This window comes from Salmo salar, chromosome 08 (assembly GCF_965601325.2).
Source record: "Salmo salar chromosome 08, fSalSal1, whole genome shotgun sequence".
Lineage (NCBI taxonomy): Eukaryota > Metazoa > Chordata > Actinopteri > Salmoniformes > Salmonidae > Salmo > Salmo salar.
The window spans coordinates 28,044,400-28,059,882 of NC_138298.1; the positions used below are offsets into that span (position 1 = coordinate 28,044,400).

The window sequence follows — 15,483 nt, forward strand, 5'->3', positions numbered from 1 at the left end:
ACTCATCTACCCTCCAAAACCTGAACATCAGCAGTAAAGCTGGTAAATAACCTGTATAGTCTACTTTATGTAACCTGTATAGTCTACTATATGTAGCCTTCAAGAGGGATATGGTGGTCACATTCATATTCTTCACTTTGATTGAACTCATGCATGTCTTCTGTTTGAGGCCAAGTTATATCTGGTACATTGTCCTGTCTTTATACAGTATCTATTCTGGTTATGGGAGAATGTGTGGTTTACATTTCTGGTTAATTAACAATACCATATTTTAAAATAAAACATGATGATGAAAGGGTGATGTTCGATTTTAAAGGGCAACATTTTCTGTGTCTTCATAATATGGAGAACTACAACATGTATGTTTTTTAAACCTAGTCAGACAAACTGATTGACAGCTAGTCCTCTACAGGACCTTGGACTAGACGTGGATGCCTTTGAGAACCTGGTCAGTGACTGTCCCACACCATTCCTCAACCTTGCAGTCCTCTGCTGCAATGTAAGATACAATAAGACAGACGGACAGACAGACAGACAGACAGACAGACATAATTGCATGCATCCATGACTGTGTTCATACTTACTGTAACTGCGTAGATTGACAAGCTAAAACCAATTATACATTCCAAAAAGTAAGCACTGTTTACCCTCTTCCTGCTCTCCCTCACTCTGTTTCTCCCTCTACCTCAGATAAATGTAAAGATGCATCCCTCGTTCTCTGAGATAGTAGTCTTAATGGAGGGGATGGAGAGGAGAGGAAGATGGTCATCCATCTGGGTGATTATCGCTCCTCAGAATCCGCCACCGTCCACAACAGCCCCTACCGACGACGGAGTTCCCCAAGTCTGTCATCTCCCTGACCTCCCCCCTCAGGGGAAACCTCTTCCTCCGCGGGCTCCTCCGGAAGCTGCCAGCCCCTCCCCTGCACCCCCGAGCTGGGGCGAACGCTCGCCCTCCTCTGGGACCCCAACCTGCAGAAAGAGGAGGGGGTAGAGGAAGTGGAGGATGAAGGGAGGGATAATGGAGGACGTGTCAGATGATTCAGGGCTGCTTCTGGACCTGGACATGGTGTCTCTGGGTCCTCTGGAAGAGGAAGGTTTTTCTCTGGGGGAGTCTATGGACTGCAGCAGGTCTCCTGACACACTAGAGGGCGCTGTTCCTTCACCAGGGAGACGTCTACTACACCCAGCCTCGTCCTCTTCCTTCCTGTTTCTGCAGCCTAATGGCTGGGGCCACCCAGTCTCCAATGCCCCTCCCTCCCTCCTCTCCCTCGTCTGGACAACAACAACATCTCGGCGATCGTGGTCGTCAGCCGTCCGATTGGCTGGAGGACTAGCGGCTGCCGCAATCCTCCCGGGCCCCCCTGCTGGCCCCGCCCCTGAGCAAAATGAGGTAATTTCCTATCCGGGCTGCTATCTGATTGGTCTGAGTTTTCCGTCCATGTGCGTGAAGGGCATGCCGACTCCTCGTCACGTTCTGCCCCGACGACACGACCGGAACCTCAACGGGGGCGGCGTTGGTGACGCTTCAGCTGCTACATCAATCAAGGGACTGCTTTTTTGCGGGGCGAACGGTCTCGCTCCTCCAACCATGCCTTGCGTGCCTGGACTGCCCCTACCGGAGGCACAGTCTTAGGGAGGGCTCCCCCTAGTGGGCTGACTGACCAACAACAACACCACCAGTGACATTACTGAGACTTTGACTGGTACTGTTCAGTGATGCTTTTACTATTTATTATTACTATTAGGAACTGGGGAGCTGGTGATGATGATCATGATGAAGAAGATGATGATTACTACTACTTGAAGTCGATGAGCAGCTTGTCTTTGTGTGAATTAATAAGTTATTTTATTCTACAGTGTGTGTGTGTCGGGGGGGGGGGGGGGGGGGGGGGGGGGGGTATGGGAAGTAACAGAATGGGAAACCAGAAGTTGGTTATTAATGTGAGATCTAATATATTGGTTGTTGACCTGGAGCCTGGTTTGTTCACTCACTTTCTACACTCTGAATCTTTCTATTTGATTCCTACTAATGATTCTTCACTGGTCTGGGTGGTGCTGGAGATCTGTATTGAATTCAAACAGGTGCTTCTTCTTTCCTCAAACCTCAAAGTTTTCTTCCCATAACCCTCTATGATCCAGGCATCCTTTCAGTGTGTCTGCGCTTGTCAAAAGGTGAGTGTAGCTGGTGCATGGAAGTCAGGCGCAGGAGAGCAGAGATGAGTGGACAAAGCACTTTACTTAGGCGATAATTTGCACAGAACGCAACCACGTCACAAAACAAATGCCCAACGAACAAGTGAGGCAGCACAAAGTACAAAAAAACCAAGTACAAAGTACCGGCTGCCACAAAGCACGGGTAAATAAAACAACACCCGGGGCAAACCAGCCGGAAGCGTGCCAACTTTGACAATGAACAATTTCACATACAGACATGGGGGGAACAGAGGGTTTAATACACAACAAGTTATGAGGGAAATGTAAACCAGGTGTGTGGGAAAACAAGACAAAACAAATGGAAAATGAAAGGTGGACCGGCAATGGCTAGAAGACCGGTGACGTCGACCGCCGAACACCGCCCGAACAAGGAGAGGAACCGACTTCGGCGGAAGTCGTGACAGCGCTTTAACAGCTCGTGTAATTTTGAAACATCATGAAAAGCAATTCTTCTTATTTATTGTACAGGTAATAACTCTCAAAGTTCTGTGTGAGAGAGAGAGAGAGTGTGAGAGAGTGAGAAGTGAGAGATGGTGAGAGTATGTGTGTGACTGAATGACTATAGTTTATCCCCTGATGTCTGTTGTGAAATGTTAATGGTTCGCTGGTCATTTCCCCGTACCTGTGTGTGTGAGATTAGAGAAATGAGTGTAATAATTTTAAATTAAGTGAGTGAGGTGTACATAGTCTTTACTGTATGTTTTTTTTTTACACTGTTGATGATAATCGCTGCACTCTTGATTTCATAGGGCTGCTGGTTCCTTGTCTGTTGTGTCTGACTGGGTATGTCTGAAATGGCACCCTATTCCTTATATAGCACACACATTTTGACCAAAGCTTCGTGGGCCCTTTTCAAAAGTAGTGCACTAAATAGGGATTAGGATGCCATTTTGTGTCAGCTCCAGAGTTGAAGGTGTGTTTGTCTCCCTCTGCTGGCCAGGAGGCCCCAGACAGACCAGGCCATTGTGGCTCACAGTCTCAATACTCTTCAATAGCTTCCTTTCCTCATACCCTTTCTTTCTAGGAGAAGCTGTACATGACCAGACCACAGAAAACTCCAGGCCCTAGTTATAACCTGAAGGTTTTCCTTGTCAGGTCACTTGGTCAGTAAAAGGTCCCGGCCCTATTTATATATCAACTGATATGAGGGAACTTAAAAAGGTTTATGACTATATGGCTATAGATATTAACGTGTGTAATCAGTTAATCTAGCTAGTGATCTGTAGGATGAAAGATAAACCAGAGTATTGGGATGTAGCCGGTCTTACTCAACTGTGCTGAGTCTCTTTATTACTTCACAGTTTAAACCGCATTATTTACAGACTCTGGACAACTGTATGCATCTCTTCAAAGAATTCCACTGTTCCAGTCCATATTGATGATGTCATAAAACATATTTAATTGTCACGACTTCTGCCGAAGTCGATGCCCCTCCTTGTTCGGGTGGTGCTCGGCGTTCGACGTCACCGGTCTTCTAGCCACCATTGATCAGTTTTTCATTTTCCATTGGTTTTGTCTGGTCTCCTTACACACCTGTTTCTTATCCCAGTAATTACATGTTGTGTATGTAACCCTCTGTTTCCCCTCATAATCTTGTCGGTGATTGTTTGTTATGTTATGTACGTGTTGATTATGTATCGGTGTGCGACGGGTTATTGTTTACCCGGATTATTGAGTACGTTGGTTTTGGAGTTAGTTTTCTTTAATAAATAATACATTTTTTAACCACTTTGGTTTCTCCTGCGCCTGACTTCCCTGCCACCTACATACAGGTTATGACATTAATTCACATCATTGCATAAAAGATATCCTGAAATAATGTTGTTTTTACCAGAACCTTTCCACTAGCCCTGCTAGCCACACTGACCTTGAGAGCTTATATATACGTACATACTGTAAGTATGTTTCAATACTAGATCAGTGTGTCTCACGAGGCTATCCTTCCTCATGCAAGACACTTCTGATTAGCATAGTTACTAGCTTTATAAACTGTTTCATGATAAGAATGTCCTCATTGAATATATATAAAAACATTGAATATCTCTGCATTTAGTCATGCATTTCCTCCCATACATCGGGCGAAGCAGATCCAGGTTAAATTGTATATCTATAGAATATACACTGAGTGTTCAAAACATTATGAATACCTGCTCTTTCCATGACATAGATTGACAAGGCGAAAGATATGATCCCTTTTTGATGTCACTTATTAAATCCATTTCAATCAGTGTGGATGAAGGGCAGGAGACAGGTTAAAGAAGGATTTTTAAGCCTTGAGACAATTGAGACATGGATTGTGTATGTGTGCCATTCAGAGGGTGAATAGCCAAGACACAATATTTAAGTGCCTTTGAACAGGGTATGGTGGTAGGTGCCAGGCGCAATGGTTTGAGTGTGTCAAGAACTGCAACGCTGCTGGGTTTTTCACGCTCAACAATTTCCTGTGTGTATCAAGAATGGTTCACCACCCAAAGGACATCCAGCCAACTTGACACAACTGTGGGAAGCATTGGAGTCAAACATGGGTCAGCATCTCTGTGGGACGCTTCAACACTTTGTAGAGTCCATGTCCAAATGAATTGAGGCTGTCCTGAGGGGAGGGGGGGGGGGGGGCGGCAACTCGATATTAGGAAGGTGTTCTTAATGTTTTTTACAGTGTATATCTACAGAAGGCAATGGGTCCACAGTTAAAGACTACAACATAAGAATGACAATAGTACAAGCTGTATGCAATACAATGCCAAACAATACAATTCCAACTCAATTCAATTAAGCTGCTGTGACTCATCCCCAGAATAGAAGTGACGAGACATTGCAGCTGTTCCTCCAATCACGGCTCCTGTTGCATGATTGGTCCCTCCTGTTATTTTAATTATTTTAAACAATAATGAGCAACAATACAGTTTGAAAAGAGGCTGGGTATAGTTATAGACATAATGAATACAGAACAGAAACCAGGATGGGTTTAGTTATAGACATAATGAATACAGAACAGAAACCAGATTGATCTTATGAAGGTACAGTAATGAAGTCAAACATCTTGTAGTTATGGACTCTCATTGAGAACTGCATGCATTTACTACAGCTCCCACTGAAGTTCCAAATGCCGCACCAACTGCCATACCAAATGGGCCTCCAACTACTCCCACAGTCGTTCCGATTAAGGCACCTGCCCTTAAGCGGTTTGTATTCTCAGCATTCTTTCTAGCTTCTCTTTCCTGTTTTCTCCTCAGCTTTTCTTCTTCTTCTCTTAGACACTCTCCTTCAAACTTTGCCTTCAGTTCCTCCATCTCTCTGCGTCTCTGCTCTTCATTCTCTCTCAGGATCCTGTTCTTCTCCTCTTCAATCTCTCTCTCTGCCTCCTGGAACATCTCATTGGTGTAGTGGCTTCCTCCATTCATCTCAACCATCTTGTGTATCTTCTCAAGCAGCTCAGTGACCTGAGAGGGATTCTGGACTTTGTTGTTGAAGACATGATACTGCCTATGGCATTTGGTAACCAATCTCAGAAGATCTGGACTCTCATGTAAAAAAGCATTGATTGTTCTTCCTTCAACCTCACCTCCACGTGTGACGAGAACCATGGTGTATTTTGAAGCCTCCTCCCCAAAGAGTTTCTGAATGATTGCCACCGTTTCCTGCTCCTCTTTAGTGAATCTTCCCAGCTTGATCACAACCAGGAAAACATGGGGACCAGGAGCAGACAGAGAGATGCAAAGAGCGATCTTTCTCAGTGCCTCGTCATTGGACAATGTAGTATCAAACAAACCTGGGGTGTCGATAACAGCCACATTTTGCCCATCCACCTTTCCTCTGGCCTTTTCACAGTTTGATGTCAGAGAAACAGCAGAAAACTTTGATTTAAAAGCTTTTCTCCCCAGGATGGTGCTTCCTGATGCACTCTTCCCTGCTCCAGTCTTACCAACCAGAACAATCCTCAGCTCCTCCATTGGTCTCTGTCCTGTGGGATGACCAAGATTACTTTTTTAGAGGTCAAATGTAGTACATATTTTGTTCAGTGCAAAAAGGTATAGCTAGCCATTGTTTAAATTGTAGCTGAAAGTCACTATGAAATACATTGATATACAGTCATTATGAAATACTATTGGATACAATCATCCTTTTAAATTAATGTTAAGCAATAAGCTTAAGTTAAATTAAATACGCAGAAACTGGACAAACTTACCAAACCACATTCTTCTTCTCAAGGATTTCTTCATGCAGTAATCAATGTGGTACACTTTGTCTTGTATCACAGTCTGCATTCTGCTCATCATTCGAAACAGTTCTGTCACCTGGCTTGGAGAGCCAGATTCATTGTTGAACACATGGTATCTGTGATCATACTTCTCTACAACTTGCCTCAGTGGGACACCTGCTTTTCGGAGAAAGTCCTCTATCGGTGTCCTTTTCAAGTGATCTCCATATGTGAAGAGAATCATTGTGAACTCCCTTGCCCTCTCGCCAAACATGTCTTCCATCTTTTGTACTGCTGCTCTCTGCTCCTCTGTGAACCTGCCCAGCTGGATCACCAGCAGGAAGACATTGATGTTCCCATGTGTGTTCAGCCACAAGGACCTGATAAGTTCATCAGAAGACACCTCAGCACAGTCCAGTCCTGGAGTATCAACTACAGTGACTCGGTTCCTACACACCAGACCTGTCTCCCTCTTACAAGTCTTTGTCACAGCTGAGGAACCAAATGATGATTCAAACACCTCCCTTCGTAGGATGGTGTTTCCTGAAGCACTCTTCCCACATCCAACTTTCCCCACCAGCACAATCTCCATAAGACAACCTTCAACAGAAAAAAAACACAAATATGATTTATTCTCAGCTCAGACATATGCTAAAATAAACTGACAGCAGTTTTTATTTTACCCTTTTCAAAATAAATATGGCTTATTAAAACTCATATGGTTAAGATGATGTCCATGTGATAAAGCATCACACTGCCAAAGTAAAAAATATGTAATTGTATATACTATTAAACTAACAAAATACCTCAATGTCTGATAATTTTGACTTGTTGTCTTACCATGAGAGGAAGATTGATCCATGTCATCTCATTGTACACAACCAGGGATGCTGTGTGTTACAGATATGTCTGCAACAAAATAAGTAGGTGCAATAAAAATGGGATAAATATATGTCAAAACGTAACAATATAAAGATATTCATATAATCTTGATTGTGTATATATGGTTATATTGTGTACATATGTATACTATAATTGAAAGTAAAATACATAGCTCTTTTAATCCATAGGCTACTTCTGTGTGTCTGAGATTAATATGCATTTCTCAAAAGGAAGCCTATAGAATTTCATATAACATTCAGTTGGTGAAGTCATTGGTAGACCATGTGAACTGCTGTAGAAGCATGGTCTACTCCCTTCTCTAAGGTATTCTACCAACGCAACAATGACTCTTACAATGAGACAATGTTGACAAAAGTGTACACTACCGTGTAGATTCATCCTCAATTGTAGGCCTATAAACCAAATGTTGGTCTTGCTGTACTTTGAAAGACGATTTAAACAAAAAATAAGCGAAATGTCTTCATTGGATATTTAAAATACTGTGAAAAACATTTCTTACAGTTGAAACACTAACGTTAACTAGTAACGCTAGCCCTTAAACTCTGCCAAATTTTTGTCATATAACGTTAGCCCGTGGTCATGATTTTACCTTGAAACTGTTGTTGAAGTTGGCCAATTTTGTCCTCAGGAAATGTTAATCCATGTAGATTACAATGAAGACATATCTGGTACAATCATCACGCCACTGAATTAACAGTATCAATCGTTTGATGGTACAATGTAGCCTACAGTCAATGTACACTGAAAGCCAACCTAGAAATACCCGCAGCAACCTTTGGATAAAAATGGAAGCTCTGGACTGCAAGGTTCAATATGTAACACTCGCTCTGCCTTTACCTGGTAGCTAACATTCTATAATGTTCGCCTTATTTCAGTTTATGTGATAAAAATACATGTATAGTGTAGAGAATAATTGCTCAATCTAAATAACTGTTAACTATATATTTTCTTAAATTGTATTTTCAGTTGTTTTAAACTCGTAAAAAAGCGAAAGTAAAAATGTAAACGACGGGAAGCATAGAAATAGCGCTAATAGAACGTATCCACCGTTTATCAGTCTTGCTTTCATGCGAATAACAGTTCTATAATTTACTTTAACTATGTGCTATGTGAATTTAATTTGGTCGACCACAATATTAAAGGGGCAATCTGTATTAGTAACTGCTGTTCAGTGGTAATTTCAATAAATGATACACACCAAATGATCTTTACAAATAGAACTCGTCTCATGAGCTTTAATATAACTGCTTCATGAGCTTGAGTCAGAATAACCAAAAAAATGTTGTTTTAAGCCATTATTTGTACGAAAAGTATTTGTAAACCAAACATATTTTTTAAACTATACATGTTGATTTCATGGACTTCCAGTCCTTGCATCTACAGCATATTTATGTGTTTTAAGAATTGTTGCATTTCTCCAGGTCCACCCCTCTCTCTAGCATAAAAAAGTGGTTGGGCTGCCGTTCGCCTGGAAGACGAATTACAGATTGTGGCTTTCATGCTCATCTCAAACTGTACTAGGCGTTACTATGCACGTGACTAAAGATTAATCCAACAAAGTCATTCATACATTTCGGAATTTCAGGCAACATCGACTGCGATGGCGACTTCACAATGTGAAAAACATGACCGTAAGTGCATAATGATGACATAAGGTTTGCGTTATTGTTTATTCTCACAATGGTGTTGGGGATTGCGTACATTTGGGTGATTTACCCACCACACTTTCAAAGTACAATACGCCATTTTGAAAAGTCACTCAACTCCATACAGTGTTTAAATTTACTGTAACTCACTTTGGTGTATAATAATGATTTTTTTTTACAAAACATATGTCCATCTCAACTACCTTGTACCCCTGCACATTGACTCGGTACTCCTTTATATAGGCTCGTTATTGTTTTTAATGTGCTACTCTCTTTTTCTGTGTGCAAATATTTGTCTTACTTTTTAACACTGTTGGGATGGGCTCGTAGCTAAGCATTTTACGGTAAAGTCTACACCTGTTGTATTTGGCGCATGTGGCCAATACATGTGATTTGATTTGATTGATGTTTATTTTGATCTGTTGGATTTCATATAATTTTGGAACCAACGAGAATTAAAAAATAATGTTATTTCAAAGGTAATAAATAACTTAGGCCTACAGTCGCTTACTAAATTAGAATTTTACTTACCAGGTGTTTATCTACCCATTTAATTTACTCACTGATCATTCGTTAAGAAACATTTTTCTTAACATATAATAGCCTGCATTCATATTGGAAATCTCAAATATTAAAATCCATCTGCAATATGAGCTCTTGCTCTGGTTGACTGTGCAACAACCTGGGCATATGGCCAAATACACCGACAGTTGTTTTGTGTTGTTTACTTTTTTATTTTCAATTAATCCTATCTGAAATGTGATTTGTCTTAGTGATGTCTTTAGCAATATGTTGATGCATACTTGTTAATTATATTACAGTGAGCTCAAGCAGAAAAGACAGAAGAGCCAGCATGATGTCTCCTTTAGAATGTAAGTTAGGCCTAGTTTGCTAAAAAAATATAGGTGTTAATTAACACACACACATACAGTAAAACAATAAGGTGGATTTGATGGGCTTGAACTAAAATGATGTTTGTTTGATTTGTAGTTTCCGAGCTGAGGGTTGTTCTGGTGGGGAAGACTGGAGCAGGGAAGAGTGCATCAGGAAACACCATCCTGGGGAGAACTGAGTTCATAGTAGATTTCGCTGCAGAGTCTGTGACCAAACAATGTGATAGGAGCAGTGAGATGGGCATCACAGTCATTGACACCCCTGGTCTGTTTGACACTCAACTCTCAGAGTCTTCAGTGACGACCCAACTGGTGGAGTGCATCGCTCTCTCCTCCCCTGGACCCCATGTCTTCCTGCTTGTTGTTGCCCTTGGTCGTTTTACAGACGAAGACCACACTGCTGTTGCAAGGATCAGGAACATCTTCGGCGAAGCAGCAGTCAGACACACCATGATTCTCTTCACCCATGGAGACACACTGGAAAAAAAGAAGAAAAGCATTGAGGACTTTATCCAGGCGGCTGGTGAAGGCCTGCAGCAGCTCATTGAGACATGTGGAAAAAGATACCACGTCTTCAACAATGAGAACTTGGACGACCGTGAGCAAGTAAAGCAGCTGATGGACAAAGTAACAGACATGGTGAAAGACAATGAAGGGAGGTGTTACACCAATGACATGTACCAAAAAGTGGAGAGAGCCATCCAGAGCAGAGCGGAAGAACTGAAACAGGGGTATGAAAAAGAGCTGAAAGAGAAGGAAGACCTGGAGTCAGAATTAGAGCGAGCAATGAAGGCACTGGATCTGAAAGACTCTGCTATACAAGAAAAACAGAAAGAGATAGATGACCTGCAGGGACAAGTGAAACGGATAAGAGAGGACAAAGACTTGCTAAAAAAGAAGAAACAGAGAGTCAGAGATAAGGCAGAAAAAGACTTTGACAAGAAAAATATTGTTGTTGAATTCGCTAGAAAATCTACTGAACGTTGTACCACACACTGATGATCTGCACAAACATGTTGTAAAAGAGCAGAGAAGTGGCAGAGACTGTCGGCATGGTGTCATTATGAAGTTAATGATTGACTTCATAACTCTCACTCCTTGGTTTGGGCAGCCATGTTAGGTTTGGACAGCCATTTTACTGTAAATGATTATCTGAGCACTTATGTTGCATATTAACCTATAACAGTTCTAAAAAAGTGTAATATCTGCCATACAAAGACAATGATACAAATAATGCTTGTGTTGATAGCTTTTTGCATAATGCTTGCTTACATAATGCCATATTAATCTCATATTATATTCTATGATGAATATATTTTTATAGAATGCTACAAAACCACAAAAGCAATATTTTTACAGCATCAATACAATGTCCATGAAAATTAGCAGCCATTGTATACTTAAGCAATAAGGCACGGGGGGGTGGCCAATACAGCAGGTTAAGGGCTGTACTCAAGCAGGACGCAACGCGGAGTGCCTGGATACAGCCCTTAGCTGTGGTATATTGGCCATGTACCACAAACCCCTGAGGTGCCTTATTGCTAGTATACACTGGTTACCAACGTAATATGAGCAGTAAAAACCAATGTTTTGTCATATCCGTGGTATACGGTCTGATATACCACAGCTGTCAGCCAATCAGTATTCAGGGCTCAAACCACCCAGTTTATAATGTTTCTTTGACAGTACCTGATGGATTCAACAAAACAAGTGGTCAAGTGGTATTTTCAGTGGCCATTTATTTTACAGTGCCATGAAATATCCATGAAATAACTTAATATGAACTATTTATGCTTAGTCATTCATCGTTCAGCCTTCTCCTGATGAATAATGGTAGCTGTCTTATACCAACTATAAAGGAGAGGTGTATATTGCTAGCTAATTTAGCCTGACAGGCAGGAATAAACCTAAACCTAATTCAGGTAAATATTAAATGATTGACTCTCAAATGTGCAATACCCAAGCATATATTTATGGTCATAACTGAGGGTAATAAATCCAACTTATATTCATGCTGTTAGTAGTAATGCTAGAGGACATTTCTGAACATCCTATCCTATAAATCAGTTAATGTGTGGTGTTCTCTAGCATGGCTGAAGAGCTGCCTTAAAGTGGTCCAGTTAAAATGTATTCAGGCCCCTTTCCCAGGTTAATAGGAAAGGCAAGGCCAACTTTCACTCTCTTATTCTCTATCAGTCAGGGTTGGGATCAATCCCATTTCCATTTCAGTCAATTCAGGAAGTACACTGAAATCAATTTTTAAACTATGCCTTTCAATTAGGAGAATTACTAAATAGGAATTTGGTTGATTTTCTGAATTGACTGTAATTTATGATGCATGCAAAATCTGAGCAGGGGAAAGCAACCTAATTCTGCATTCATAGCCACGTGGGAAGGTGGTAATGAATTACCAGTTGGATACATTCACGTGCTTTGAACTCGTTGAGAAATGCAGATTGGCTAATGGCCAACATCGACTGTAAACTAAAGTACATCTATCAATCTTATAAACAAATGTTAGTGTTCAAAAACCATATTTATAGATTTATTTGTATAAATAATGTTTTGTTGCATGTAACTGCCAAATGCTAAAGTAAAAATGCTCTTATTGAGGTCATTTTCGTAGTAGGTGAGGTCAGAGGTCAGCTACTGCAGAGTCGATAAAGTGGCACTCAACCTTAGTTGAGCCATGCATCGTCTGAGCAGGGGAACAACTTCCTGCCCCTGTCACCATTAAGACGCCCACAATTGATACAGTTAGGGGGAGGAGAAAGACTACGACTCAAAGCACAGAGACTAGAAGAGGAAATTACTGTTTATACACCATATCCCCTCCTCTTGTAGAAACCAGCCCTGGTAGTGGAAAAGTCACATGATTTCATCTAAAATGTGTCTTTGCATTATAACTCCCTGCCCTCTAGATACAACTTGATTTTTTAAACTCATAATACAAGTATGGTCATAGCATTCACCATGCAACAATGTTCTTTCTCCTTTAGGTCTATCCTTCCTGTTAAGCTGCTATCTCTTTGAGTGTGATTTAGCAGCCTAAGTCACATGACTTCATAGAAAATGTGTCTTTGCATTAGAACTTCCTGCCCTCTCGTCACTTTTGTGTTGACTCAAAAGTGTCCATAATGTATCAAGTTTCTATGTTTATACAACGAGGGAATAAGTTGACTGTGGTGCATAGTAGATAATGAAGCTTTCTTTCTATTATGAGAACTATGGTTCTGTGAGGTCATAAGAACAACACAATACAGAATTATCACATGGATGAAGTCATTCATTACAGTATGTTCCTTAGGGAAATTTACTTGACAAATGCTTGATGGCTGAAATGTGTCCTTTGTGAGTGTTAATAATACATCTAAGTAATACTTTATTTGTGAGTGCCTCCCATCTTTTCCAGGTGTCTGTTATTCCTGATAAAATGTAACTCAATACAACAACATTTTCCAGTGATCAAAAAAATAATAATAACAAAAACAGCTAAATATTTGTTCATCAACCACCCAAGTGTCGTTCTTAATGTAGGCTACAATAACAGTAGAATATATTTATTTTCATTTATTACGTTTATTTGAACAGGGACAATGTACGACAAAACACATGTCTCAGATGTGAGAAGTGATACATTGCAACAGATTTGGCTAACATCTAATTTACATCTGCAGTCTTCCTGTGAATGTGCCTTGTGGTAACCACAATCCATCTCTCATATCTCCTGACTTGTCTCTACAGTAAGAGGACTATATAGATGTCTTTTTCCAAGACTTCATTGTAGATAGTACAGTGATGTTCTATCCAGCAAAATACATTATATTGTCCAATGTTCCCTTTGTATACCTTATATCTCCATCTCCCTATGCCCTTTACTAGTTAGACTATAGCACAGAAAACAAGCAGTTAAAGAGAGAGTTCTTAGCTTTTTTTATTTCGGGATTGGCAATGAAAACAAAGAAATAGGTAGGTATTTTCTGTGTGATGAAATAACTATGACATTAATAGTAATGGTTAAATAGTACATCTCCATTCATCATGCTTCTGAGGCAGCAATGGGACCTGTGACTGCAACTGTAAAGTAATATTATAGTAGAATATAGCTTTTTAGACTGACAAGCAGAAATAAACTTTTCACTTTCACTTTTACTCTGGGAAATATAAAATTCTGCACTGTCAAACATGTGATAATAACCACATCTATATTTATGTTCAAGTATTGATGAATAAAATACATTTCGAAGGATTGTATCCTGTAAATTGTGAGACACGATATGAATTAATGTCTGGTGTTCTCTGGCTTGGCTGAAGAGCTTGGCTGCCCTGAAGTGTTCCAGTTCAAATGTATTTAGGCCCTTTTCCAGGTTGATAAGAAAGGCAAGGCCAACTTTCACTCTCGGATTCTCTATCAGTTCTTCAATACTTCCCTCTCAGTTTTTAAAACTAGATTAGCTGTTGTCGATTGCCCTCTAGTGGCCATGATATTGATAGTCTCCTTGCATTTGTTCTGTGTAGATGGTGTGTCTGAAGGGAAGGGATCATTGCTGCTACCTCTCTCTCCAACCAAGGTGAATTATTTAAGGAGCAAACTGAAGTAGAGGAGATTCAGCAGGTCTTGGAGGACAATGGAAGTTAAAAGCTTCTTTATTGTTCAAAGTAAAACCAACGGGACATATTTTTGTATTATTGTGTCTGTGAGCTGTACTGCCTGATTAAAATATATTTAGAGGTGAGTTAGTCTTGTGGACATCAGTAAACACAATCTAATAGACAATTAAATATTTACAAGTCACATGGTCACAAGCCACATGGTTAAAAAGTTATTCATACATGTGTAAGTCATACATAGTTATATATAGAAAGCAGAAAGTGTGTGTGTGTGTGTGTGTGTGTGTGTGTGTGTGTGTGTGTGTGTGTGTGTGTGTGTGTGTGTGTGTGTGTGTGTGTGTGTGTGTGTGTGTGTGTGTGTGTGTGTGTGTGTGTGTGTGTGTGTGTGTGTGTGTGGAGGTGTTGGACAGTGGTGGAGTTTGGGACTTTAAAATGAGAAGCTGAATGGGAAAAAGAAGCTGGCTATTAATTTGTCACTTGAGATCTGGTAATGGCAGCTGTTGAACATTTTATTTGATAATTGCAGTGTGTCACTGGTTTGTTCACTCACTTTCTACACTCTTTCTACACACAGTAGTTAGCCTCCGTCCAGAATGGATGGGTTTATGACCCTTTAGGGCACCACTATGGTGCCGCTGGTAGAGGGCGACTTGAGAACATTCATGACAATGGCATGATGCGACCAAGTGACAGAGGTGCAACCTGTGAATACCACTGTATTCTCTTAATTAACTAACCCTTACAAAATAAAGTAATTCCATACAAAACTCACTACTCCCATCACCCCTACCCAAAATATCACCCACACCCCATTCCCGTCCAACCTCTCTAACCCTGTCATACAACCTCTCCCTTTCTACATCATACATTTCACAAAATAACATGTTCAACTGTTTCCTCTGCTGTACAGCCATTACATATTCCAGTACCATGTTTCCCTACCAATTTCAAAGAGGAATTCAATACCGTATGCCCTGATCTCCTCCTACACAACATAACATCCTAATTGTGTACCC

General features: G+C 40.6%; 2 protein-coding genes across 2 annotated transcripts; one reads left to right on the top strand and one right to left on the bottom strand.

The window, feature by feature from the left end:
• Positions 1 to 5,066: 5,066 nt before the first annotated feature.
• On the bottom strand, positions 5,067 to 8,314 carry LOC106610419 (GTPase IMAP family member 8). The gene is made up of 4 exons (XM_014209786.3): positions 7,907 to 8,314; positions 7,255 to 7,323; positions 6,403 to 7,014; positions 5,067 to 6,177 (listed from the first exon to the last, which is right to left on the bottom strand). The coding sequence occupies exons 2-4, from the start codon at positions 7,274 to 7,276 to the stop codon at positions 5,273 to 5,275; spliced, it is 1,539 nt and encodes a 512-aa protein (XP_014065261.3). The 5' UTR covers positions 7,277 to 7,323; positions 7,907 to 8,314; the 3' UTR covers positions 5,067 to 5,272.
• A 509-nt stretch (positions 8,315 to 8,823) lies between these two features.
• On the top strand, positions 8,824 to 11,336 carry LOC106610418 (GTPase IMAP family member 9). The gene is made up of 3 exons (XM_014209785.3): positions 8,824 to 8,948; positions 9,785 to 9,835; positions 9,954 to 11,336. Exons 1-3 carry the CDS (start codon positions 8,918 to 8,920, stop codon positions 10,853 to 10,855), a joined length of 984 nt encoding a protein of 327 aa, XP_014065260.2. The 5' UTR covers positions 8,824 to 8,917; the 3' UTR covers positions 10,856 to 11,336.
• Positions 11,337 to 15,483: the final 4,147 nt, after the last annotated feature.

Bases quoted from the DNA above. Each gene is read 5' to 3' on its own strand.
- LOC106610419 (XM_014209786.3), bottom strand. From the start codon at position 7,276: ATGGATCAATCTTCCTCTCATG. The intron at 7,015-7,254 runs GTAAGACAACAA...TTTCTGTTGAAG, and splicing joins GGATCAATCTTCCTCTCATG to GTTGTCTTATGGAGATTGTG. The intron at 6,178-6,402 runs GTAAGTTTGTCC...GTCATCCCACAG, and splicing joins GAGAAGAAGAATGTGGTTTG to GACAGAGACCAATGGAGGAG.
- LOC106610418 (XM_014209785.3), top strand. From the start codon at position 8,918: ATGGCGACTTCACAATGTGAAAAACATGACC. The intron at 8,949-9,784 runs GTAAGTGCATAA...ATTATATTACAG, and splicing joins ACAATGTGAAAAACATGACC to TGAGCTCAAGCAGAAAAGAC. The intron at 9,836-9,953 runs GTAAGTTAGGCC...TTTGATTTGTAG, and splicing joins CATGATGTCTCCTTTAGAAT to TTTCCGAGCTGAGGGTTGTT.